The sequence below is a fragment of the Mytilus edulis genome, chromosome 2 (assembly GCF_963676685.1).
Source record: "Mytilus edulis chromosome 2, xbMytEdul2.2, whole genome shotgun sequence".
NCBI classification, from domain to species: Eukaryota; Metazoa; Mollusca; class Bivalvia; order Mytilida; family Mytilidae; genus Mytilus; species Mytilus edulis.
In genome coordinates, this window is record NC_092345.1 from 41189091 (window position 1) to 41214444 (window position 25354).

A 25354-nucleotide genomic window follows, 5' to 3' on the forward strand; every position below is an offset into this window, starting at 1 on the left:
GTCATTATCTTGAATATTATTATTGATAGAGATAAACTGTAAACAACAATAATGTTCAGCAAAGTAAGATTTACAAATAAGTCAACATGACCGAAATGGTCAATTGACCCCCTGAGGAGTTATTGTTCTTTATATTCAATTTTTAACAATTTTCATAAAATTTGTAAATTTTTACTAACATTTTCCACTGAAACTAATGGGCCAAGTTCATTATAGATAGAGATAATTTTAAGCAGCAAGAATGTTCAGTAAAGTTAGATGTACAAACACATCACCATCACCAAAACACAATTTTGTCATGAATCCATCTACTTCCTTTAATATTCACATAGACCAAGGTGAGCGACACAGGCTCCTAAAGAGCCTCTAGTTCTATTAAATGCAATGAAACAATAAGTGATAATGCTTTGCACGAAGATTCTGCTTGGTATATATATATGTACAAAATGATCCATCTCTATTATTCATTGTTTTTGCTGTTTTGATACTATAACAAATGTATAATAGTTTATTACAGTCTGAAAATTTTGTAATTTACACAACTACTGCAGGGGTCATATAGCTTAATGTTGAATCCATAAACAAAATTGTCATAAATAAAGAGAAATATTATACTTAAGTCATATGCAAACGTTTGTTTATTTACCCTTTTCAGAGGCGGATTTAGGCCCCTCCCCCTTTTTTAGGAAAAAAATTGGTTGCTTATATAGGGAATCACTGAAGCGTGACTGGAGCGGGCCCCCTCTTAGGTCAGTCAGTGGGCCCCCACTTATGAAAATTTCTGGATCCGCCACTGCTTTTTGTTTTACATAGTAAATAATGCTTGAAATGAATTTGACTGTTCAAGGATTAATATTTAGGAGAGGATATGGATGGAATTAATGGTTAAGTGCCAGCTACCTTTTTGCATGATCAACAATACTACATCAAAAGGAATTTAATCAGGATTTTAAAGATATAGGTCATATGGTCTGTGAGATGTTAATTTTATGTTGCATGCTTTGATATGTGGAGATACATGTACATGTATATTTGTGTAATATTACCATTATACTGAGTTTATGATCAGTATTCATGCTATTTATATATTTATGTTCACTTGTTACATGTATCATGTGCTTTACTTTTAATTGAAGAAATTAAAGTTTGCACTACATGTATTGGACTGTAAACTGGATACTTGACATTTATAAGTGTAAATCAGACATGTTGTATTCAAGTTACATGTAGCCTCAATTGACTTTCAAACTGTTTATGGAACAAACACAGGTCGGGTTCAATATACTTGAATTATACATGAACAGTTTGGGAAATAATCGAACTGAACTTCAGTAGTTGTAGTAGGCAGTTTTAAATCAATCAATTGACAGAATAATGAACTGAAAGGAAGAATACCATTCAATTTTAAACTGTTTGTATGACAAAAGTTATAACCTAGGAAGTAAGGGCTTAATTGTTGTGGTTAAGAAAGTTAAACTATGTGAAATATATACAGACAGTTATGTTGTGGTAACAAGGTTACAAGATAAAGGACTACCATCAACTTCCTGTCATCAATAGTATGTTTATTAAACAGTAATTCTATTGTTCTATGGATGATATGCATTGAAAATGATTTTTTTTGAGGATTTTTATAAAGTAACCACAGCATATATCCTTACAATTTAAGTGATGAATTTGGTGAGATATTAGATTAAATATTAATTTATAGAAACAGTGAATACTTTATACATTCAAACTGTTATTTCTTTTTCGATTTTTCCAGATTTGGGCCTAATTCATCAGTTGAATATGGATAGTGATACAGGTGGAGTTTGTCCCATATGTCACATGCCATTTGACAAAGGAAAGAAAAGGAGATTAATTGATGCTTGTGGACATGAACGTTGTTACATGTGCATGTTTAACCATGACACATGCCCTCTTTGTGATAAAAGTAAGTTTTGATTACTACTGGAAGTTCCAAATTTTAGGGGCATACAATACAGTTGTAAGAGCAGATAAGGTATCCCAAGTTAACGTTGGTTTTCTTAAAATTGACAATGATAATCTTTAAAGTTCATAGAAAATGAGTAATAGGATAACTATAATTGGTAAATTGGTTCCTTGCAACATCTACATGTCCATCAGGTTGGGTTCACCTGACATGAACCTCATTTCATGGATCAGTGATCAAGGTTAAAGTTACATGTTATTAAAGTCCTTATATGGGTTACTATAAGCATTATATCAACTATATTTGGTGTATGGAATGATTATAAGGTGAACATGTCAGACAGGTAGGTTTAATCATCTGACCTTGATCTCAAACTCATGGTTCATTAAGCAGTGTTTAGTGTATGTTATTTGGTCTATTTCTCATATAACATTGGCCATTGTTACATTAGAGTTTGTTTCTGTGTGTGGTACATTTTAATGTTGTGTTTCTGTTGTGTCGTAGTTCTCTTTTATTTGATACGTTTCCCTCAGTTTTAGTTTGTAACCCCAGATTTGTTTTTTTCTCTATCGATTTATGAATTTCGAATAGCGGTATACTACTGTTTCCTTTATATGCCATACAGGTCCACTGCATAAGTGTATGGAATGATTAAAAGTTGTTGGTTTTCTCCGTGCACTCCAGCTTCCTCCACCAATAAGAAATGTCTGCAACAAAAAAGCCCATAAGTGGCGCTTAAAGGAGCTTTAAAACACCAACAATCAATCAATATATCATTTATTTAGTTTGATTTATTTCCCTTTGAACAGAAAATTAATAAGTACAATTGCATATGGATAAAATTAAACTTTTATTTGTTTCAACAAAAATTGAATTGATGGGATTCTTTGAAATGCAGAACCATGTATTTAGAGATTTTGGGCTCCTTATTCAAATTGGTCCTCTGACCTCATTGAGGTCTAAAGGGTTTAATTCAACTTTTGCTCAGTTTAATCAAAAATCGAATTCTTGGGGTTCTTTGATATGTTGATTCTAACAATGTACTTAAGATTTTGGATATTGGACCATAATAGCAAAATGTCTAACTTCAAAATTTTCAATCCCTTGACAAAATTCATTTTGTGTCAAAAACTTATGCTGTTTCAAATATTCAATTATAGTCCAAATTCAGAGCCGTTTTAAGCTTTATTGTAGTGTCCATACTTGTTCAACTGTTCAGGGTTCAAGCTCTGCAGGAAATCTGGTGTGCTGTCATTCTGACAGCCTCTGGTTATTTAATATTTGTATGCAGGTTTACACAATAAGAGAATTCAAAGTCTAATTCATTTTATATATTTTAAAGTGTGAAACCACCCAATGCATTAATATTCCAAATGTCAAAGGTGAAAGTATAATGCAAATAACATTGATGAATCCTTTTAATTTTTCACAGATTTTGTTACCCAAGCAAATAATTTATTACAAAGCAGTGATTCCTTGTCACAGCGACCAAAATTAAAAACCAATGGACATTTTTCACCCAAGATGCAGACTTCACAACCATACAGATACAGCAGTCATCAGGGACCAGTGGATTCAGTGACCCAGACAACACCCAAACTACATGTATGCCAGACAAGTATGTATCTTGTGTGTCAATTCATTGTGTGAATCTGATAGTGGTAAAAATAGGGATGTTTTATTTTATATCTAAGTTGCCTGTCTATAAAATAAAGAACTGAGCTACCCCTCATGTACATAAATTTGATTTGATTTGTAACTTTATTACCAGCAAGTTTCTATGTTTCAGTCAAATATTTATGATATTGCACTTTTAACCTTCAAATTCAATTTGCACAACGTAAAATACACCATTATAAGATTTACACAATGATTTGTTGTGCAGCTTTTATTAATATTTTCTATGTAATGCTGATTAATCAATGAAAGTACAGCAGGTCGCTAGTGAGGAAGATGGACTCATTGTATAGTCATGTTAGTATAAGTTGAGATTAACTCAAAGATAGTGAATGAATAAAGCATAAGATTTACAGGAGTATAACCCTTTGAAGTTTCCTCCCTAGTCTTAGCCAAGTGCAAGCAACCAGTATTGTTTTTTTTAAACCAATCCAACTGTATTGCTAAAAATTTAGAAATTACAGTTATTTGAAGAAATTAATTACTTTAAAGTTAAAAGCACAATAACAGTCCTACTACACAAACTATGAAAAGTCTAGAAAATGAATGCCTTTGCTGTGCCTTCTTTTAAATGGAGATTTAAAGTTAATAATGTTTTTCTAGGGGACTTTGGATACAAAAAGAATGAGGATTCATTAGTTAATTATTAAGCTATAAAATACATAACAGATTTTTAGGATACGAAGTTTACTAAATTATACTGTTTAAAAAAAGGAAGACTTTATTTTGATTCATTGTTGCACATGCAATGTTGGAAAGACAGTGTGAATGGAAAGTCTTAGATTATTGATATTATATTTGTTTTAAATGAATTTACATTGCATATTCATCATGTCCATATGAAACATTGGACTATAGAGAAATTTTGTTTTTGAAGTAAAATCAATAGTGTTTTGAATAGGACAGAACCAAACCAGCTTAATTTGTTTGACATACGACTTGTTAAGAGTTGTACCTCTGTATTATACCATTTAATATTCCATTAAATATCATTATGGACTGGAATTTCCTAGGCTGATATCAATTACAGGCATTCAAGTTGTCTTAAACATTTATACTCTTACATCATGGTCTATAGGAGCTAGTGCTGAATCAAAGGGAAACAAAAGAATAATGTCATTACTGTGACTTGACTGTTAGTGCTGCTATCCAACTATAACAGCTTATTCAAACTTCTAACCAAATTGCAATTTGTTTTATAAAACCAAACTGTTCAACTGGTCAGAAATAGTCAAAATGTGAAAGTGCTAGGTGATAAATTAAAACATACTTGCAATCCTATAAGTTTATAGTCCACTTTTAATAATGTTGTTGAGGAAAATAAGTTTAACAGTTTGTATAGAAATGTTATTGTCATTGTCATGCTAAAGGTGATAGCTAGTAATTTTGAATTGCTATAAAAATGTCCAAACTAAGATTTCATATAGTTTTTCTTTCGAAAAGTCTTCTATTACAATTATCTGCTACACATCTCTTCCCACTGCCTCTACCTGAACTGCTGTGATCTCCTCTCAGCATTGTTGTAGATGAAACTTGTTAGTAGATATTCAAGTTTGTTTATATTCCTTTGCAATAATGGAAGTTCAGAATGTGACGTCAAACTTAGCTACTCGATAAAACCGTCTCAGGTGTGATTACAGATGCAAAACTCACCTGTTGGGAAATCTTTTTTAATACATGGAATTTTGAAATTGAGTTCTTGCAATTGATTACTAAATTTATTTGAAAGAAGTAAAACCATTTAAAAGAATTCAACATTTAGACTTATATGGCACTTTAATATACGATCAGTATGGAGGTCATTCATCATCTTGGGTTGCAAATATTAGCAAATGAGCAGTCCATATTTTAAGGAAATAAGCATATGTTGATGCAGAAATGCAATACATTTTTGGAGATCGTTCATATAAATGAGGAAAATAATATAATTTTATCTTTTGATATATCTACTTTGTTTACAAATGCATTATATACTTTTTTGATCAATAGAACTTACACTTTGCCTGATAAAATGGGAGGATAACTCGGATAATTTGATTTAAAAAGGAATGTACAGAGAATTTTTCTTTTTACATGACATTGTTTTTTATGTCTAATACTTATAAATTGCAATGTATTCACAACTTTTGGATTGAATAAACATTACTTTGGTGTTTATTTTTTCCACAGAATGAAGGAGTTTTTCTGTCATCACAAAGTTTGGATCTTCCTGTCACCAAACATATTAATTGATAAAAAATCAGGAATGAATTAAAAAAAAAAATGATAAGTGTTTAAATAAATATCCATTGTCTTTATTTCTGCAACATGTGCAAGTTGGGTTTAAATTGTATTATTTGATAACTTTTTGGGGTTAAAAAACATGAATGTCAAAAATATGACTAGTTTTTAACCTTGAACATCCTGTAATAAATTTTATAAACCAATAATGGATATCCCATTCATGTTTTCCCACAGGACATTACATTTTTTATAACATTGGAATTCAATCTTGTAAAGGAAAACATGAACAATTACAAATAACTGATGATAAATCATATTATTTAAGAAATAATTCTATACTGCCATGCTCTATGCTCATTTTAACATAGGTAGGTGTTATATTTGTTAATATCTTAATACCGAGCGTTAGCGAGGTATTAAATGTTTACAAATATAATGCCTACCCATGTTAAAATGAGCATAGAGCATGGCAGGATAGAATTATTTCGATTCTAATAGGAATATTTGAATTTTTTCACTTCAAAGCGGACCTATAGTAGACGCTCAGAATGTCGCCATTTTGATTTCATGAACCAAAAAAGTTATAGAAAATCAGCAGTTTATCAATAAAAAAAGAACAGAAACATTTAAAATGACTTCTAGAATGTTTTTATTTAATTTCCTAGCGAGCAAGTTGAACACCAACAAAAATGTCCATTTTGATCTCTGGCGTTTTTCAAAATTCATCTGACGTTGCAATTTCAATTGTGATGTCAATCACGTGCAGCCCATGTTCTATTTGAATTAGAACATGGCTTTGTACCCAAAGCTTAAGAAGAACGTCATATTAGAATCCTTTGTATATTCATGGTTAATTTGGAACATATCTATTTAAATCAGAAATGGTTTTGAAGTGAACTCTATTGGCACTTATACCACATCTTCTTATATATCTGTCTATCTTGGATGGATATTTGATATGCCTTATAGTCTCAGCATAGATCTGAAACTCATATAACTCAAAATGTACTGGGGGTTGGGGGAGTGGGCATATTAAATTGATAACTTGACTATGCAAGTGTACTCATTATCTACAGGGGATATGTTAAAAACTATATATATGACAATTTTATATTAGAAATTGTCACCTACTTAATGCATTGAGAAAAGATTTTTATGATAAAATAAAACTTGTGATAATTTCATAGAATTAAACAGATTTTGCTTTCTATGTAAGAAAATATTGATTTATTAAAAAAGTATTATACACCTATGGCCTTTAACCCTTTCCTCCATAGTGACGCCTTTTGACGCAACCCCCTTTACTCCATAATGACGCCCTTTGACGCCTGTGTAGGATCTCAGTTGAAAGGCTGTGACTACAAAGTGTCTGCAGTAGACTAAATAAAATTTGCATCCAATATGAAAAGGAATATCATAGGAATATCCGACTTAAATTTATTTGATAAAATATTTGTTTTTCGCAATGCATTAATACTTGAAAGCATATTTTCAGAATTTTATTGAAAAAGCCTATGCGAATCAAGTGTGCAAAAAAAAAAATCAATGGAGGAAAGGGTTAAAAGGGTGAATATTCAAAATTGTCAACACTAAAAGGTTATTTCACAGCCCAAAGTGAAATAATTTTTTAGGGTTGACAGTTTTGGATATTCATCGCTTTTAAAGGATCACAATTGTATAATTATACAGAACTAACAGTGAAGGGACCTTTTGGACCTTTGAAAAGCATTCAATTTACTGTATAGTGACAAACACTAGTCAATGTTCAAACATAAATTTGGAATTCATTGTACAATTTGTATATGTAAGTGTCTGAATTTTTAGGTAAAGTAGGTCCAGTTTGAAATTTGAAAAGGTAAAAAATTATTATGGTTAAAGCTGTAAAACTGAAATACAGACCCTGGGGCTTAACATAAACTTGTCCACATTATGAGTTAGAGCCAATAGACTCTCTACAATTTTGATATAATTTGTCCCAAAAGTAGTTTACACTGTGAAAATCTTTTCATAGAGAGAGCAATTGCGATTTTTTTTAATTTGTGGTTTTTGCCTCAAAGAAATGCACTATATTATCAGGCTAAGTAGGTTAAATCCCAATAAGACAGTAACAAAGTGCAAATATAAAAGATAAATTTAGGTATTCAGGAACCAATAAAATATGTAGGTGGAAACTTGTATGGTCAAAAGAGATAGAAATGAATCATTTTAAAGGCATTTCAAAATTCATTAGAATTCTGCACTTGTATTAAAGTGTTGACATGGGGACATTATCAAATCAGCTATAATTTGTACTCCTTTAATATTAAAACTTTTTAATAGGCTATTATTGATAAATGTGTTGAAGATGTTTTGAGTAAAATATTGACATTTGGATAGTTTAAAATTTGACATTAGAATCAGAAAAATCAACTCTTTCATTTCCAGATATGTTAAATCTTCTGAATTGAATACAGTTTAGTCCTTCTTGAAAATGAATCACTTTGTTTACTTAATCAGGGATTCATGTATTTTCTTGTTGACAATAAAATCTTTTTTATTTGTGTAGATGACAATTGTGAGGTATTAAGTGCTTAAATGCTTCAAGTTTACTATTTGTAGTTGATCATTGATAAGATAAGTTATTGTCAAAGGCATGAATGAAAATTAAATTGTGAAAAAAAAAATTATTACAAAAAAGAATGAGTCATCAGCCATTGAGCAAAAAATAAATGTATTGAGATTGTGTCACTTCGTGTAATGGTTGGTAGGATAAATGTTGAATCAAGCTAGGCCAAACCAAATATTGGGTTTATAAAGGTTTAAACACTACAATTTATTAATTTTTAGTACTGTCATTTCAAAACTGAAATAAATCTGTTTATGATATTATATAAGTGCAAATTATGGATTTAATCCTTTCATGAATAAATATATGTTCTTCACCAGAATTGGGATTTTTGTTCCTTTGTTCATGTTGTAAAGATCGAAAGGATTTTTCAACAATGAAAGTTATAATTGTGTTTTTTTAACCAGCACATCATTGGATTTTTTAAATTATTCATTATATAAAAGCTACTGTAATTGAGCAAGAACACTTTAAAGTTGAAATATTAAGAAATACTTACTGAAACAAAAATGATGTATAGAAAGGGGGGTTAGTCCCTTCATGCCTATGATTTCTGGATGAAAATAAATCAATTGTAAGGTAATTCTAATATGTATAGAAAATCCAGCAAAAATTTATCGTGTTGCAAAATAACAACAGATCATGTTTCCTCAGTAAGGAGTGGAATGCATGTTGTCTGTTCTATGGTCGGGTTGTTGTCTCTTTGACACATTCCCTATTTTCATTCTCAATTTTATACTTCATGCAACAGATCATGTGATTTTCTTGTATCTTCTAGACAGTTGTTACTGGGATTGCGGCCAAGGAAGAAATAATGACCATGCATGTTATTTGAAGATTGAAGATAAGGAACCAGATATTTTTCCACTATTTCCTTGTTGAGATCAATAAATTGATAGATTTGCTGGAGTTTTGATTGCTCCCAAATTGTATTTGTTTATGATTTTATGTTCTTTTCCTTCTTTGATAGATAGAAATTACCTTTAAAATTAAGAATATGTCAAAATGAAGTAAATCTGCAGTTATAATTGGAAATTGTGTATTTTGAATGGATTTTGATTGGCATACTTTGAACATGGATTAGACATGAAGAGGATTTTATTCATGTAATAATCAGACAAACAAGTGAATTAATAATGTATGTTTTTCTTGGATTTTTTTATTGAAATTAGTAGAAAGGAACTTGAATACAAGTAAGGTAAGGTAAGTCTGTAAAATAAGAAATTGAAAGGATATACAATGTACCGATAATTACATAACTATTTTATAGGTATTTTAATATGTTTTAATTACAAGGGTTCATTAACATGTTAAAAAAAAAAAGACCTTGAAACATAAAAAGAATAGATTTAATGACTCACAAGTATGCATGGCCTGTGTGTGTCATACCTAAAAATTATAAAAATTCAATAAAACATTTATTTCTTATTCCTTATTTAACCTGGCCATATGGTATACGGTATACAGATTATTTGGTTTGCAGCAAGCACTTTAATTATATAACTCATAATTCAACTCTGAGATATAGGTTTACTCCATTAGTTTTATTTTAATGTATGTACAAGTTAACCTTAAATAGATGAAATTTTTGGAATATTAGGTAGTTTAAATCCAAATATAACTGTTTACCATGTCAGTATATAAATATTCTGTAGATTATTAATATAGAGTTACAACTTACCAGAGTTTTACCAGTGACAGAAATTGGAGTTTGGGATAGTTTCATATTGTGGAATTTAAAAATCTACATTGAATTAGGTTCAGTTGTTTTGGCTCCAAAGAACTTGAGATCTATAATGGCTTCCCCAGTGCAATGTGTTGAGGGAAACATATTTCTGTCTGTCTGCCCGTCTAGTCTTGTTAGCACCCTCTTGTGTACAATTCTTGCCAGGCACAACACTGCTATTTATAAAGGAGCTATGCCCTTGGAAGTGGAAGTTAAAATTGCATTGTTGCAACTCTCATGTGTACTATTTTGTTTATGAAACATATCACAGGTTTAGATCAGCAATGTCCTAATGAGTTATTCCCCTTTCCCAATTCATTATATAGGACATACTAGAATAGCATTTACTCTCAAGCCTTCATTTCCCTAAGATATTTATAAAAGTTTCAAGGAACTTTAATTTTATGTTATTGTCCTTGAAATTTGAACTCTGTTCTTTTATTCAGTGATTGCATTACACTTTCCACTTTAAGCTATCCACTGCAATAAATATACTAGAATACTAATACTAAATAGGAAAAATACTAGAATGGTGACCCACAAGGACAATTTTGAGATGAGTTTTGCAAAGAAAAAAATCAGTTATTGAATTGGTGAAGTATAAGCTACCAACAGTTTCTGTGCAATCACTATGAACCATTTAAACAATGTTTTTTCAAAGGAGTAGGTGCGATAAGGACCTTATAAAGGGTCCCTATTTCTAGCCATAATTTCAAATTAGTCCAAATGAATCATAGCTAATTCAATGACTAGATAGGAAATATCATTTTGTTGAATTTACATACTTTTATTTATGACCTTACAAACAGCATTCATATTGATTTTTCATGAACATACTTCAATTCTAATTGATCTTTTAAACAGGATCGACCATAGAGTGTATGCTTCGACAAAATAAATCTGTTAACATGATTTTTGTTATAACATTTTACGTAATCTGAATGTTTAGTTTGTTGATGTCTGCACTCTAAGCTAAGCCTAAGCCTAAATTCGTAAAAATCCAGACAATTTTGTCAAATTTAGCAAAAATGAAATAAAACTTTGATAAAACTAGTCCTTTATTACTTTTGCTACATGTCTTTTCATCAACTTCTTGAAACATTGATCAGGGCCAAGTATTGTCCATATTAACTTACTCCTTTTAATATGAAGGAAGGAATTGCTATCCTAAATTTAGCATTTGCATCATACTATCAAAATTACAAGGAGGAGAGACATATCTGTGTCAACAGTTCATTTGAGTATATCTTTTGGATGTCCTGTTTAATCATTGTTAAAAATAACTATTTTGAGAGTCCAGTGTTTATAGGGAATGTATTTGTAACAAAATTGTTGATTGATTGTAGTATAAATAAAGTTCTTGACTTTTATTTTGCAGGCAATCAACAACAGCAGCCATCAACTAATCTTCCAGTCACACCAACTAAACCAAGATTTTTCCAGCCAATATGTCCAAGTCCAACACCACCAATACCACCACCTCCAAAAAATTACACGGTGGATTATAAACATGCCAAATATTATAGTAGTGACTCTGCAATTGACTCTCCTGACCTCAGTGGCAACAGTATCACCATGACAACGAATGATGACCTTGATGAGCTTTCCAAGTTAGATCAGTTGGGACTAAACTTGCATGCACCCCATGGTAGGTATTACCAAAAAAAAACAGTATACAATTTGCTGATAAATAAATATAGGAAGATGTGGTATGAGTGCCAATGAGACAACTCTCCATCCAAGTCATAATTTATACTAGGTAAACCATTTTAAGTCAAGGTATGGTCTTCAACGGAGCCTAGTCTCACACCGAACAGCAAGAATTTGAGTAGGCTATAAAGGGCCCCAAAAATTACTAGTGTAAAACCATTCAAACGGGAAAACCAACTGTCTAATCTATATAAAAAACATGAAACGAGAAAAACTTATGAATTACATAAACAGATCTAGATGACAACCTCTAAATAGTTCATTTAAGTTAAATATTATGTTCACATTAAATTTTGGGTCAGAGAAATAAATATTATGTTCACATTAAATTTTGGGTCAGAGAAATAAATATTATGTTCACATTAAATTTTGGGTTAGAGAAATCTGCCAATAACTTTGTTTAGATAATGCAGACTCGTATTTTGTTCAATATGTTGATTATCACAGAGATTTTGCATTGTGATATAAGTTTAAAGAAAGAAAAAGGACATGAATGTATTTTGTGAAAGATAACTTCAATGACCTAACCCCCTTGGTCCAAGTTTCTTTGTTCAGAAGTGTATTACAAGTTCTCAAGGGAACTATTTCATACTTTATATCTAAAATTACCATAATTATCATCTTAAAACCGATCTGAATATATCTAAAAAGGTGCAATACAAAAAAAAAACATAGATATATCAAATAAATGTCAAAGAAACACAACAAATGTACTGATTGTCTTGACACAACATTTCCTTACTAAACTTTCACTAAATTTTCCTGTTTTATTGTCTCCCTTTTTACCTCATTGTAAAATGATGTGAGTTTCCCCATCACTTGACCTCCTTTATTTGTTGACCTGTAGTTACTTTAATTTAAGATATATGCAGTGTGATCTACTTTACAGTCATGTTTTCAGTCGTTGCTCCTAGCAAAATCAAAATTTACATGTACTCTGAATAGAATTATTTTAGGTCTTAAGTAAACCACAACTTATATATATAAATCAGAATTTAGATAATTTAGGCCTAAAAAAACCTTTCTTATTTTCTTTTTAAATGTTTCCTCTGATCTTGAAAGGAATTGTTTCCTTATGGATGATAAAATTAAAAAATAATGACTGAAAAATATGAGATGTACTCACTTGCATGTGAACATTGAACTTACATGTATCGTTCAGAAAAAGCAAGTGATAATTTCAAGATTGCTGGTGATATAAATTCCTGCTTATAAAATCAGGTACAGATTTAGAACTTCTGTAAATTTCTGAAAAATATTGAGAGGGTCGTGTGAAGAGCTGGAGAGTTGACACCTATGTTGTAGTGGCTGAATTCAAGAATCAGTACCAGTTATAACTGAATAACTACTGCATTATATCCTGAGTTTTAACCAAGAGTTTTAACCATTCTGTGTGGTGTTCAAAACCAGTATCATCATTCATTAAACAACAACATACACTTACTATTAGAGAATATTTATTCTATTGATTTGAACGAAGGGATGGGAAAGCTAAATGTGTGAAGAAGGGGTAGTTTTTTTGTTTCAACTTGGTATCAGGAAAAATAATCAATTAGTAAAAAGGTCATTTTAACCAAATTTTTGTGACAAAAATGTCGGTTATTGATTTGAAAATGTATGGCGGGCGGGCGGCAACCAAATGTTGTCCGTGCAATTTCTCATGAACCTTTAACCAAAGCTTTTAAAATTTTAATTTGTTGTTACTGACAACAAAATGAAGGTCAAGTTCAATAATGACGATTTTGACTTTTACTGTCAAGGAGTTATGGTTCTTGAAAGATTGAAAAATGGTGTTTCCAGTCGTGTCCGTGCATTTACTCATGAACTGTTCGACCAAAGCTTTTCAAATTTTAATATGTTGTTACTGATGACAAAATGGAGATCAAGTTCAATAATGACGATTTTGACTTTTACCGTTCAGGAGTTATGGTTCTTGAAAGATTGAAAAATGGTGTTTCCAGTTGTGTCCATACTGTTCAACCAAAGCTTTTCAAATTTTAAAATGTTGTTACTGATGACAAAATAGAGGTCAAGTTCAATAATGGTGATTTTGATTTTTACTGTTCAGGACTTATGGTTCTTGAAAGATAAAAAAAAAAATGGCATTTCCATTCATGTTGTTGCATTTACTCATGAACCATTCAACCTAAGCTTTTCAAATTTTAATATGTTGATACTGATGACAAAATGGAGGTCAAATTTGATATACTTTCACCGTTCATCAGTTATGGTTCTTGTGATATTGCCAGGACACAAATAAATGTTAATAAATCCAGTTTGCTGTCGTTGTGACAGCCTCTTGTTCTTGTATAAAGTCATGAAGGGGCATTAATTATGACAAGCACATATTTTTATCCCTATTTATCAATACTGAGGGTGTACAAAAACTTAGTAATTGTTGGTAGACTAAAACAAAGCAAATTGTGTATTTTTCTTTAGCTGGGAAACGTAGTCCCCCTCCTCCACCACCAGATGTTGCTCAAAATGATCTGATGATGAGACTAGGCTTGTTACTAGGAGAAAGAGTACCTATTAGTGAACAGGACCAGTTGACACCAATCTGTCAATCAGGGAACCAGACTGAAGAGACATTTACCAGTGTGTCTTCATTAGGCAGCTTTGATGCTACACCAGATCGGGGGATTTCAGATTCAAGTCCATTATCTACTTTGACAGGTTTGTAAGGAATTGAACATCATCAGCCTTACCCCAAGGCCTATATCACCCTGCTCAGTCAATCCCTAATTCTTTTTTCACGGCTTTGATACATGAGCAGGCAAATCAGCCATGTCACAATGTGTAAGGATACATTGTCAAGCTTGCTGTTGTTAAGTGGAAAACTGCCTAAGGAAGAGGAAATTATGGCTAGTTATACAACCATAAACAGCAGATTTGTATTGACATTGTTATATATATCAGCAGCATGACAAAATGTAAATGTTTTTTGTTTGTTCCCTATTCACCAAAAAGTTTTACTTGTGGAAGGTTGGCAATCATACCACATATTCTTTTTTTATATCAACTGTATATTGTAGTATAAGATCCGTAAGATTCAAAGGAATTCAAAACCTTCAAAACAAAATTCAAATACTAATTAGGTAGTATATAGTTAAAAAAGGTTTTATATTTTATAGACCTGCAATCAGTCTTGTAACTAAACCATTCTGTTCTATCTGTATATAAATGTACATGAATCACAGAAGACAATGCAGAATGAGCTATATCATACTAAAACCACATCCAGAGTGCAGAAAACCAACTAAAATCCAAGTGCATAAACTATTCTCTGTTGTATGTTGTTCCAACAGTTTGAGATCAGAATAATACCTGTTGACCTGTTGAATTTGCTCATGATTTCATTAGAAATACATTTCTTCATATAAAGATGAGATATCATGTATTATGTTATGACATAAAAAAAATCCTTACATGCTTTTTTCAGCTTCATCTGGCAGTGAAAGAGCCTCATCAGGAATACATATGGGATGTGGATCTCTTTTCCCCTCCAATCGGGATCCTAGTGCAGACAGTGTTAATTCCCTGATGTCTAATAGTTCTAGTCATGGAATCAGTCCACAGTCAACTACACAGAGACCACACTCAATTACTAGTTAGTGATATAATTCTTTAACCTTTCTTATTCATGACCATTTTAATATAAATGAAAGGAGATGTAGGGTAGCTGTCAATCAAACAGTAACCCAACTACATAGATATTATAAAGACATCAAAGGGGGAACAGGTCTTGGCTATGATGCCTAGTAACTAAGCAAATTTACTTACATGCTTAAGATAATACTGAAAACATAATCTTTTCCTGTCTGCCATACTATTACAATAGAATTTCTTTGATACATGAATTTAGATTTTTATTGACTGTAAATATAAAAAAAAGAAGATTGGTATGATTATCAAAGAGACAACTCTTCAAAAGAGACCAAATGATACAGAAATTAACAACTAAAGGTCACTATATAGCCTTCAACAATGAGCCAAACACATACCGCATAGTCAGCTATAAAAGGCCCAGAAATGATGTGTAAAACAATAAACAGGAAAATATCAGCCTCATTTGTGTACAAAATAATGAACAAATAGGCATGTTCTTTTTGTTATCTCCAATTTATTATATAAAACAGGATAGTTTTCAGATAAACAAATTTTTGATTGAATTTTAATTTATATTTGGCAAAATGATAAGATATAATTGTATATTAAAGCAACATAAAGATGAACTAAAGTTGAATAAATTCAATATACTGGTAAGTCAAATTTATGTATTTTTATAGCCTCACAGCCAGGTCAGATTGAAGATCTAGGACTGTTTGGTAAAAGGCAGTCACCAATGAGAAGATCAGCCCGTGCTGCTGTTAGTCATCATCAAGACAGTCGTGGCTCCCGTATGTTGAGAATCAAACCACCACAGCTTCACTTGTATCCAATCAACTTTGAGCTACCACATCCTGAAGGCAAACCTATTTTCGTTGGTAGAGAATGGCTGTTCAAAGAAATGGAAATGGTAAGCAGTTGTAAATCAAACAAAAATCTGTATTCTAATTCCTTTTACAATACTCATAGTACCAGTCAAATATTCTCCAAAGTGATCTTGCCTTTTAAGAATGGGTATGATATTAGTATGCAGCTTGATGTTGAGTTGTAGAGTGTAAGCAATTTTTACATCTGGTGTGCAGCCACATCATGTTTTCTGATGATTTAGGATTTTAAAACACCCATTGTATAAATATAGATTCCTACACTGCAACAAGTGTATACGATATTTCTCCACTCGAGACAGTTAAATTTTATTATTTAAAGCGCGAGACTTGCCGAGCTCTTTAAATAACTAAAATTTAACTGTCAAGAGTGGAGAAATATCGTAATACACGAGTTATAGTGTCGGAATCTGTTTCTCTAATGATCTTTATCCTTCTTTTTCAAAGATTTTCAGAAACTTGTGTTTTTTATATGCGACGTCATCAGGCATGGTCGCCTTTTTTCATGACGTCACAATAGGAAAATTCAGAAGAAAACAAAACATTTAGACGTCATAATCAAATTTCGACTAATCATTTGCCGAGAACAGATTTTTCACTAGTGAGGAGAAATATTTTTCTCACACCGGTCAGGAAATGTGAAAATAGCACAATAATTAGAGAAAGAAAATTTCATAAATCTTTTCTTGGCATCTATGAAAGGGGATGATTTTATATTTGATCTGGAGCTTGATAATGTTGAGTTGTAGCTTACATTTGCCCTGCTGTCACTTGTAGTTTGTCTTTAGTTTGAACTTTGTCAACTCTCATTGTACAAGGAATTTTTTTTTCAAAGTTATCTTTGCCTTTATTAAAGAGAATGATCAGTTATGCTTTTCACAGTATATATTGTACCTCAATACATACAGAGACAGTCACAAGCACAGACCTAGAATTTGCCTTATTATTAAAGTAAGGAATAAAAAATTAAAGTCAGTATTTTGGTTTTAATTAGGCATTGAATAGTGAACCCACTTCAGACCAGCCAAGAGGTGTTGTAATCTCAGGAGGTATTGGTGCTGGTAAAACTGCCATCTTGGAGCAGTTAATAGACTGTAGTTGTTTTGGCGATGGAAGAAGTGGACTTGTAGAAGGTAAGTACTTTATTTATAAAAATTTGCTAGAGTAAATATTTTGAGAAAAAAATCTTACTTTTTTTTTTTAAACTAGCAACATGCTGCAAACAAACTATACTTTGAAAACGTGCTATTTACATGCCTAAAAAAATAAGTGAATTTATTGTGAACTTAATGAAACTTACAGATTCATCTCCAATTGATCAATCTATTTAAACTTTTGTCAGTCCTATTAATTGTCCAATCAAATACAGTGGCTATTGTTCTATGTGTAGTTTTTTCACTGGACACTGAGACCTTTAAATTCTTTCTAAGAGAAATATACCACTCCTTGATTAATTTACCTGAGTTAAATAATCATCTTTTAAAGATGTTATTTATATTTCTATTTTCATTTTTATGCAGTTTAGGTATATCTATTGAGATATGTTTAGTTTTTCTGGTTTTATATTACAGGATCCAGTCACAGGCTTCACCAAGATAGATTTCACCCTAATGGGATAAACTACAGCCCAACTTCCACACTCAACAGTTCTCCACATTCTCATCTAAGTGCTTCTTGTGGCAATATGTCGTATGATGCACTGCGTAGCCTGGGATCACAAGTTGTAGCATACCATTTTTGTCAGGCCGACAATAATGTGACATGTCTAGTTCCAGAATTTGTACATAGTCTAGCTGCTAGGCTCTGTTTAGTACCACAGTTGTCGTCATACAGAGAATTGTTGCTTCAAGATACACAGTTACAAGATGTGTTGAGCCTTAAAGAATGCATAAAAAATCCTTCCCTTTCTTTCATAAAGGGAATTGTTGGACCATTACAAAATTTAAAAGAGACTGGAAAAATTCATTCGGATAGTTGTATAATTTTAGTGGACTCTTTAAATGAAGCAGAATTTCATAAACCAGATTACGGTGATACAATTGCTTCCTTTTTATCACATCACTTAGATGATTTCCCTATGTGGCTTAAATTAGTGGTTACTGTGCAGACAGTCTTATTAGATATAACAAAGTCTCTGCCATTCCAACAGATCTGTATTGACAGGGATCCAGAAAACCAGTATATTGCTGCTGATCTTCAGGATTATGTTAATCATCGTCTGGAAACCAGTCCTAGTGTGAAAAACAATATTGCCTTAAATGGTCGATTGGAAGCAGCAACACAAGTAAAATTTTGTAGCCATTTACAAACATTAAGTAAAGGTTCTTTCTTATTCTGCAAATGGACATTGGATCTTATTGAACAAGGTCACTTGGTGCTAAAAAGTTCTAATTATAAGATATTGCCAATGAATATATCAGAAGTTTTTTTATTGCATTTCAACATTAAATTTCCAAGTGTGAGGTCTTTCGAGAAAGTTTCACCAATTTTAGGTGTATGTCTTGCAACTTTATATCCTCTTAAAAAAGAGGAAATATTTGAAACAATTAATTCTGGATATACACAGAGGTACATTTCTTGGGAGGATTTTAGTCATAGACTTGAAGTACTGTCAAAATTCATTCATAGAAGGAAGGATGAAACATACATGTTTTTCCATCCGGCATTCAGGGAGTGGTTAATACGACGTGATGATTCTGATAATCCTAAATTTCTTTGTGATCTAAGGTAGGTTAAAGCTTGTATGTTGATTTTTTTTTAATTGATTTGATTTAGTGAAATACTTTTTTTTTAAAGATAGGGTAACTGAGTTCTGAATGAAATATATGAAAGATTGATCCAATGGCATGACATGTCAATGAACAATGAGAATTTTACAAATAATGATTTTAAGAATTGGATACAGAGGGAGCAATAACAATTGTATGTCAAATAAAACCTGAACAGCATGGTCAAAAATAAAATTGACCACCAGACAAATAAAAGACGCTACACAGAAATCTAAAGATTTAGCAACCTTACATGGTCATTTCAAAATAAATCCTTACACTAACAGAAATTTGAGGGTTTTCAGTGGTCCGGTGGTCCAAGTAACAAAAGAAGTTGTAAGATCATCTACTTTAACACTAGCCTATCAACACTGAAGTTGTGAGTTTGAATCCTGCACATTGCAGGTAAATGATCCACACCAATCTTAATGGACTAGGATCTTCAGTGTTCATGCTTTCTTTTGGGCACTCCAGATTCTGCTGAAATAATGCTGGAAGTGTCATTTAACACCAACAATCATTCACATTAGAATTTGATTTTTATTTGACATCTGTCACACCCTATATTTATCATTTGACATCTGTCATGTACATATAAAAAAGAAGGTGATTAAGTGATGGAATATATATTTATGAAGAAAACAAAAAAAGAAATCTAATGCATTTCATTATAAATTTAAATTTAAGGAAGGATAATTCATAATTTTCCACCTTTTTTTTCAGAAATGGCCATGCTTTAATGGCATTTAAATATTCTCGAGTAGACGCTCCTCTCCTCTCAGACAAGACAATAGAACTGGGACATCATATTTTAAAAGCACATATTTACAAAAACATTAGCAAACAGCGAGGGTATTCATCACGTGATATGCAGGCATACTGGATGGCTCTTAGTTCAGATAACTTGAACGCTGCCCTAGCTTGTCATAGGAATCTGTTTTCTCCAAATGTTAAGGTGAGGAGAGAGTTATCAATATTAGAAATAAGTCAATTTAATTTGACAGTAGCATTCTGAGATTGTTTCCCTAATCAGAATTGTTAAGTTTGAAAGGAAATTTAAAAGATAAGAATATATTGCTAAAAGTTTTAAAATGATCTGCTTTTAAATGAAAACCAAAAGATGATAAGTGACAGGTCTATTAACTAAATTTTTCTATGGACTTGTCATGTGTGTTTAAAATTGAAACTTTGCTGGATAGACTCAAATGATAAGATCTATGAAACAATAATTCTTTAAGAATTATAAATAAGATATAAAGTGCATAGATGTATGTAGGTACATGTTCCACCAAAATATAATAATCTGAACCTGACTGATGTTCTTCTCTGTTGCTTTAGGTCAGTCGATTGATTTTATTGTCCGGAGCCAACCCAAACACTCGATGTAACCAGTTGAACCATGCACCAGTTTTAGGAGTAGCTGCCAAAGAAGGATTTGCTGATGCAGTGTCATTACTGTTAGAATTTAATGCTAGTGTAGATGCAGTCAATGATCAAGGAATGTCTGCTCTGTGTTTTGCAGCAGCAGAAGGTCATATTGATGTCATCAAAATGTTGTGTAGGAAAAATGCAAGAGTAAGTTTTCATCTGAAAAAAATGAAATTATTTCTGACTTCATTGGATTGATAAATATCTCAAGTGCTTGTATCTTAGAATAGAATACTATCACAAGAAAAACAATAATTAGCAGTGTAAGGGAGATAACTCATATTATTTATACAATAAATTAGAATTGTATTATTTTGTATTGAGTTGTTAAAGAGAGGCGAAAGATACCAGAGGAACATTAAAACTCATAAGTCAAAAATAAACTGACAATGCCATGGCTAAAAATGAAAAAGACAAACAGACAAACAATAGTACAAAAAACACAATATAGAAAACCGAAGACTGAGCAACAGGAACCCAACCAATAACTTTTAGTGATCACAGGTGCTAATTATAAGCTTTACATTGAAGAATATATGAACTGTCTTAAAGTGCAGCAATGCAAATAATATGTAGACTAAAAGACATATGTAACATTACAAATCTGGAAAGGGCTTATTAACATTAAATATCTGAAAAGGACTTTGGTATTATTAAAAATCATAAAAGAACTTTGTAACATTAGATATCTGAAAAGGACATTTGTAAAGTTACAAATCTGGTAATGACTTTGTTTTATTTAATATATCTGAATAGGACTTTGGAACCATTAAAAATCTGAAAAGGACATTTGTAAAATAAAAAGTCTGAAAAAGGCATTATTTTGTAACATTACAAAAAATTCTATAGTGACCTAAAGTTGCTAACTTCTATGTCATTAGGTGTCTGGTGGACAGTCAACGGCTATTATACCATATCTTTTTATTTTAATATAAATCAAGTTCTTGTATCAATTTTAAGTATTTGTTTTTGCAGCTGTCTCATGTTAACAATTGTGGACAGTGTCCTGCAGTCCATGCAGCACTGAATGGTCATCTTGATGCTTTAGCCTATCTCCTGCAATGTGATTGGTCATCCTACGATGGACAGCTGATAAAAGTTGAGGCCATGCAACAAGCTTTAGTGGCTGGAGCAGCCATGGGACATATCGATGTGAGTTGTTCCCCATTATAAGAATTATAGTTGCTAGTATAATTTCTTTTTATTAGAAGTTTTGACCATTTTGTATATCCTGTTGTTTAATAGGAATTGTTAAGGAATCCATTGATCCATTTGTTCTTTGGTTTTAGAAATGGTCTTAATTGTTGTTTTAGAGTTTTATGACTTTGAATATTCATAGCTTGACATGAAATTTGTCACTGATATCTAAACCGATAAAGGTAATCTACTTTAGAACAAACTATAGTGGGTGAGAGTTTTAAGAAATAAGATTTGACAGTTTGGGTATAATGATAAAAGTACTGGGTATAATGATAAAAAAAAATTTACTAGATGTCTGAAAAATATTCAGTGATGAAACAATTTGCTAGTAGGAAACTTCAGAACATATGACATCTGTTTACCAGATATGAAGTATTTAGAGCTTTGAAATTTAAAGCATTATATAAATTTGTTGTGCAGAATGGATAAAATTCCTATGACTTGTATTCTGTGCCTTTTGTCTCAGACAACATCACTGAATGTGAATATGAATAAAAGAATAGATTGCTTGGTAGTTTGTTGATGGCATATCCATTGTGAATATAAGATGAGAAGTATACACGGTGAGACGTTCATATCAAATTCAATCATGATCAGTTAAGCAGTTGATACAGTTCCATGTGTGTGAACCCTTTGTTCTGACACACAAAACAAGCAGCTAATTCAATTCATAATCAATATTATTCTAGTTATTTTTGATACTGTTCTCAAAGATTTGTGACACATTCATAAAGTATAAATCAGGCTTTAAAATATAAAAAATACTAAGAGTGCTTTAAAATTTTAGGATATCTGTGTTTTCTCTTTTCTGACATTTATTGGTGTCAAAAATATATTTTAGATTTGTGAATACCTGTTGCAGACAAACAGTCATTCAGTTGAAGGTTTTGGGATAAATAGCTTAGACACTTTATTTGGTGATACACGTAAGTTATTGAATTATTTACCTTAATTTGTATGACATCAGCAACATTCGTCGGAGTTTGAAGTTTGTAAACTTTTCTACTTACTTTAATCATGCAAATATCTGAGTAATTTTTTAAAGACATATATTTTTATACTTAGATTCAGCTTATTCAAAATTAGAGAGAATCATGACTTGTTTATTGAACAAGTTTTTCTTGTGATTTTTTTGTTGCAATGCAAACACTGACAAAGTTTGAAACTTTGACCTCGTAACTCCTCCTGTTCCTCTGCTTTCAGTTTATATTGAAAGACATCTAACCAACTTATTTCTCCATGAAGATTAATATATCTAAAATGTTTTTTTTTCAAATTCACAACTCCCAAAACAGACAAATTTTAAATGCTCACAAGAACTAAAACTCTACCTTTTAAAATCTTGAAAACAATTTGCAGGAATTCTGACCATGACTGATATTGGAACTAGTATTTTTTTTTATGGATCCTCTTTTAAAAAATCGCCATTCTGGTAACTTTTGGCGTTCCCCATAATGGATTTAACAACTGTCCAAATTTCATAATTTGGAGGAGACAATTGGGTTTTTAAACAGAAAACAGGAATGAAGATAATTAATCAGGGAAATCATGTAATATGACATTATTTTACATTTGCCTTATATACTCTTTTATAGCCCTTACAGCCTCTTGTGCACATGGCCACCATGACATGGCCAGCTGGTTAATAGACCAAGGTGCCAATCCTAGTCAACCTAATGGTAAAAGTTTTTCGCCACTATTGTGTGCTGTAGATTCAGGAAAGTGGGATGTGGCTGACCTTCTTTTAGGTGTTGGTGTTGATATAGAACATGTTGACAAGTATGGACGAACACCACTGATGATAGCTGCTTATAAAGGACACATTGGTGTGGTAGAGATGTTGCTTGCTAGAGGTAGGTTGATTAACTTGATTCAAACATTCATTGGAAAACTGTTTTTGTACACATTAACAAAGTGATGAACACATTTTTATAAGTCAAGTAATTTTAGTAAATTATGGAGAATAAGTTTCATCTGTATCTAAAAAAATATGACAAAAAAGCATTTTGGTATTTCTGGGTGTTTTTTAATTTTATATTGATTTTTTTCTTTTTGATTTTCAGGAGCATCAGTAGAATCAGTAGACAAAGAGGGACTAACATCCTTGGCGTGGGGATGTCTGAAGGGGCACCTACACATTATCCAGACTTTACAGGAGAGAGGATCAAATCTACACCATACTGATAGGTGTGGTCGGTCACCATTACAGCTGGCAGCCTTCCATGGAGATTCACATGTTGTAAGTTCTTGAAATTATTCAGATTATGTTTTAATTTTGCATCCTAACAGTAAAGTAAAAAGGCAGTTATTACACAGCATAAAAAGGTCAATGTTAAGTATTAATTGTTAGTATTTTTAAAATCTAAATAGTGATTATAATCACTGTATCTCTAAAAAGTGCTAGTAAAGATGTTGTAATTTGAAAATAACTTATGTCAATATATGTTGTGCATAACTCCCCTGAAGGTTCAAAATTGTAACAAAAACATGTTGTATAATTGTTCTTTTCATTTGGGCATTTGTACAGAATTTATATTAACAACCACTTTCAGGAGTACTGAGACATACACTGGTCAATATATTATTGAAAGTACTTTGCTATTGTTAAAAGATTTTTAAATATAGAACTTTTTACGCTAAAATATGTATGAATGTATATGTATATATAAGAATATGATATTTTATTATTCCAATCAAGGGCCCTTGATGGGCAGCATAACATGTACACATAAAACAATACATCATGATTTGTAACAGAAAAACATTTTTATATACTAAAATGAAACATTAAAAAAAAGTTCAGACAGATGTTATTATCTTCATTCTATAAAAATCATATACATTTAATTCCAGACAGGATCAGAACCATAAAATCATTACAATTATCATTGTTATTACATACCTAATTTAACATTTCGTCTAACATCTAGACATGTAATAATATAGCTCCCTAAATATTAAGTACAGACAAAGTTTCATTAGTAAATAACCAAACAAATTTTTCCTCATTTGAAAGATATATAAAATTAGGACAGATACAGTTTATCTCCTTGAAAAATATCTCCCTATCATTTTTGTATGCTGGACAACTAGTTATAAAATGTTGTTCATCTTCAACCAGATTTAGAGTACATTTCTTACAAATCCTTTGGTCTCTTTCTATATATAATGCTTTATCTCTTTCTATTTTGAGATCATGTGCACTGATTCTAATTTTACATGAGGCACTTCTCAATTGAAAATTGTTTAAAGATAGATACATTTCCTTTGAAAAACAAGTTTTAAGTTTGAAATAAGTATCTAATTTATTACTCTGTGTATTTGTTCTTTTTGTGTTCCAAAATTTTACAAAACTATTACAAAGTTTTTGCTTAACTGACTTGATAAAAAAAGTTGAGCTTCAACACCAAATTATGAATATTCAGCTTTTTAAAAATGAAATGTATGGATGAATACCAGCATTCAATATAATTATTAAACATGTTTTTGTTACACACATAGGTATCATACAGTAAACCATCTTTCATATCTTTTTATTCTGAACCAATATTTTAGCATTGATAATACAACTGAAAAATATAAAGGGAA

General features: G+C 31.4%; 1 protein-coding gene across 12 annotated transcripts in view; it reads left to right on the top strand.

Annotated features, from left to right (window-relative positions):
- LOC139510178 (protein TANC2-like) overlaps positions 1-25354 on the top strand; it is a 69851-nt gene that overhangs the window by 36394 nt on the left and 8103 nt on the right. For 9 of the 12 annotated variants that reach the window (XM_071296540.1, XM_071296539.1, XM_071296537.1 and 6 more), the window contains 14 exons: positions 1766-1936; positions 3369-3554; positions 11546-11815; positions 14317-14553; positions 15320-15487; positions 16167-16396; positions 17365-17503; positions 17942-19097; positions 19862-20093; positions 20477-20713; positions 21542-21718; positions 22608-22692; positions 23362-23619; positions 23830-24005. In XM_071296540.1, the coding sequence (XP_071152641.1) occupies positions 1766-1936; positions 3369-3554; positions 11546-11815; positions 14317-14553; positions 15320-15487; positions 16167-16396; positions 17365-17503; positions 17942-19097; positions 19862-20093; positions 20477-20713; positions 21542-21718; positions 22608-22692; positions 23362-23619; positions 23830-24005 (3722 nt within the window). Of the gene's footprint in view, positions 1-1148; positions 1560-1645; positions 1681-1765; positions 1937-3368; positions 3555-11545; positions 11816-14316; positions 14554-15319; positions 15488-16166; positions 16397-17364; positions 17504-17941; positions 19098-19861; positions 20094-20476; positions 20714-21541; positions 21719-22607; positions 22693-23361; positions 23620-23829; positions 24006-25354 lie in introns of those variants that run through there. The other 3 variants (XM_071296548.1, XM_071296546.1, XM_071296549.1) reach the window with 3 other exon arrangements.